A 569-nucleotide genomic window follows, 5' to 3' on the forward strand; every position below is an offset into this window, starting at 1 on the left:
TCCTATCTTTTTTTTCCTATCTAACAAAATCAAATCACACTATATCAATTAATGTTCACTGTGTGGGAATAATAAGCACAACGATACCCTAATAGCCTGCTGTAGGCTTCAATACAGGACGTAATATCTTTGTCCAGGGCAGTGAGTCTGATTTTTGCACGGTTCCTGACTGATATGAAAATATTTTCTTGGTTCTGTTCTTGGAATGTTTTTAAAGCTCTCAGCTTATTTCCTTCATTTCTTTACATTTATATAGTTATTTCACGTTTCCTTCCAGAAAAAACAACACTTTCCCGTGGAGCCCAGGATGGGAATCACCAGCTTCAGATTCCTGTTCATAAAAATGTGAAAATAATATTTTAAAAAAATCTTCATTGCAGGTGACACACTCATTCTCAACGCCACGAAGGGAACTGTTACCAGAGTGGCAGTTAAGGCAACGTCAGAGGGTTAGACTTTGGAGACACACAGGCTTGGCAGCATTTATTTTTTTCTGTGTTATCGTCGTATGTGAGTGATTTTCTTTGTACGGGAATGTGTGTGCGAAAGTTTAAGTTATCTGTTTGTTT

General features: G+C 37.4%; 1 protein-coding gene across 1 annotated transcript in view; it reads left to right on the forward strand.

Moving 5' to 3' along the window:
- Positions 1–569, forward strand: part of LOC119592339 — a 39,276-nt gene extending 38,707 nt beyond the window's left edge. The window contains 1 exon segment of the mRNA XM_037941166.1: positions 381–569. Within this exon segment, the coding sequence (XP_037797094.1) occupies positions 381–454 (74 nt within the window). The 3' untranslated portion in view covers positions 455–569.

Source organism: Penaeus monodon, chromosome 30 (assembly GCF_015228065.2).
Source record: "Penaeus monodon isolate SGIC_2016 chromosome 30, NSTDA_Pmon_1, whole genome shotgun sequence".
NCBI classification, from domain to species: Eukaryota; Metazoa; Arthropoda; class Malacostraca; order Decapoda; family Penaeidae; genus Penaeus; species Penaeus monodon.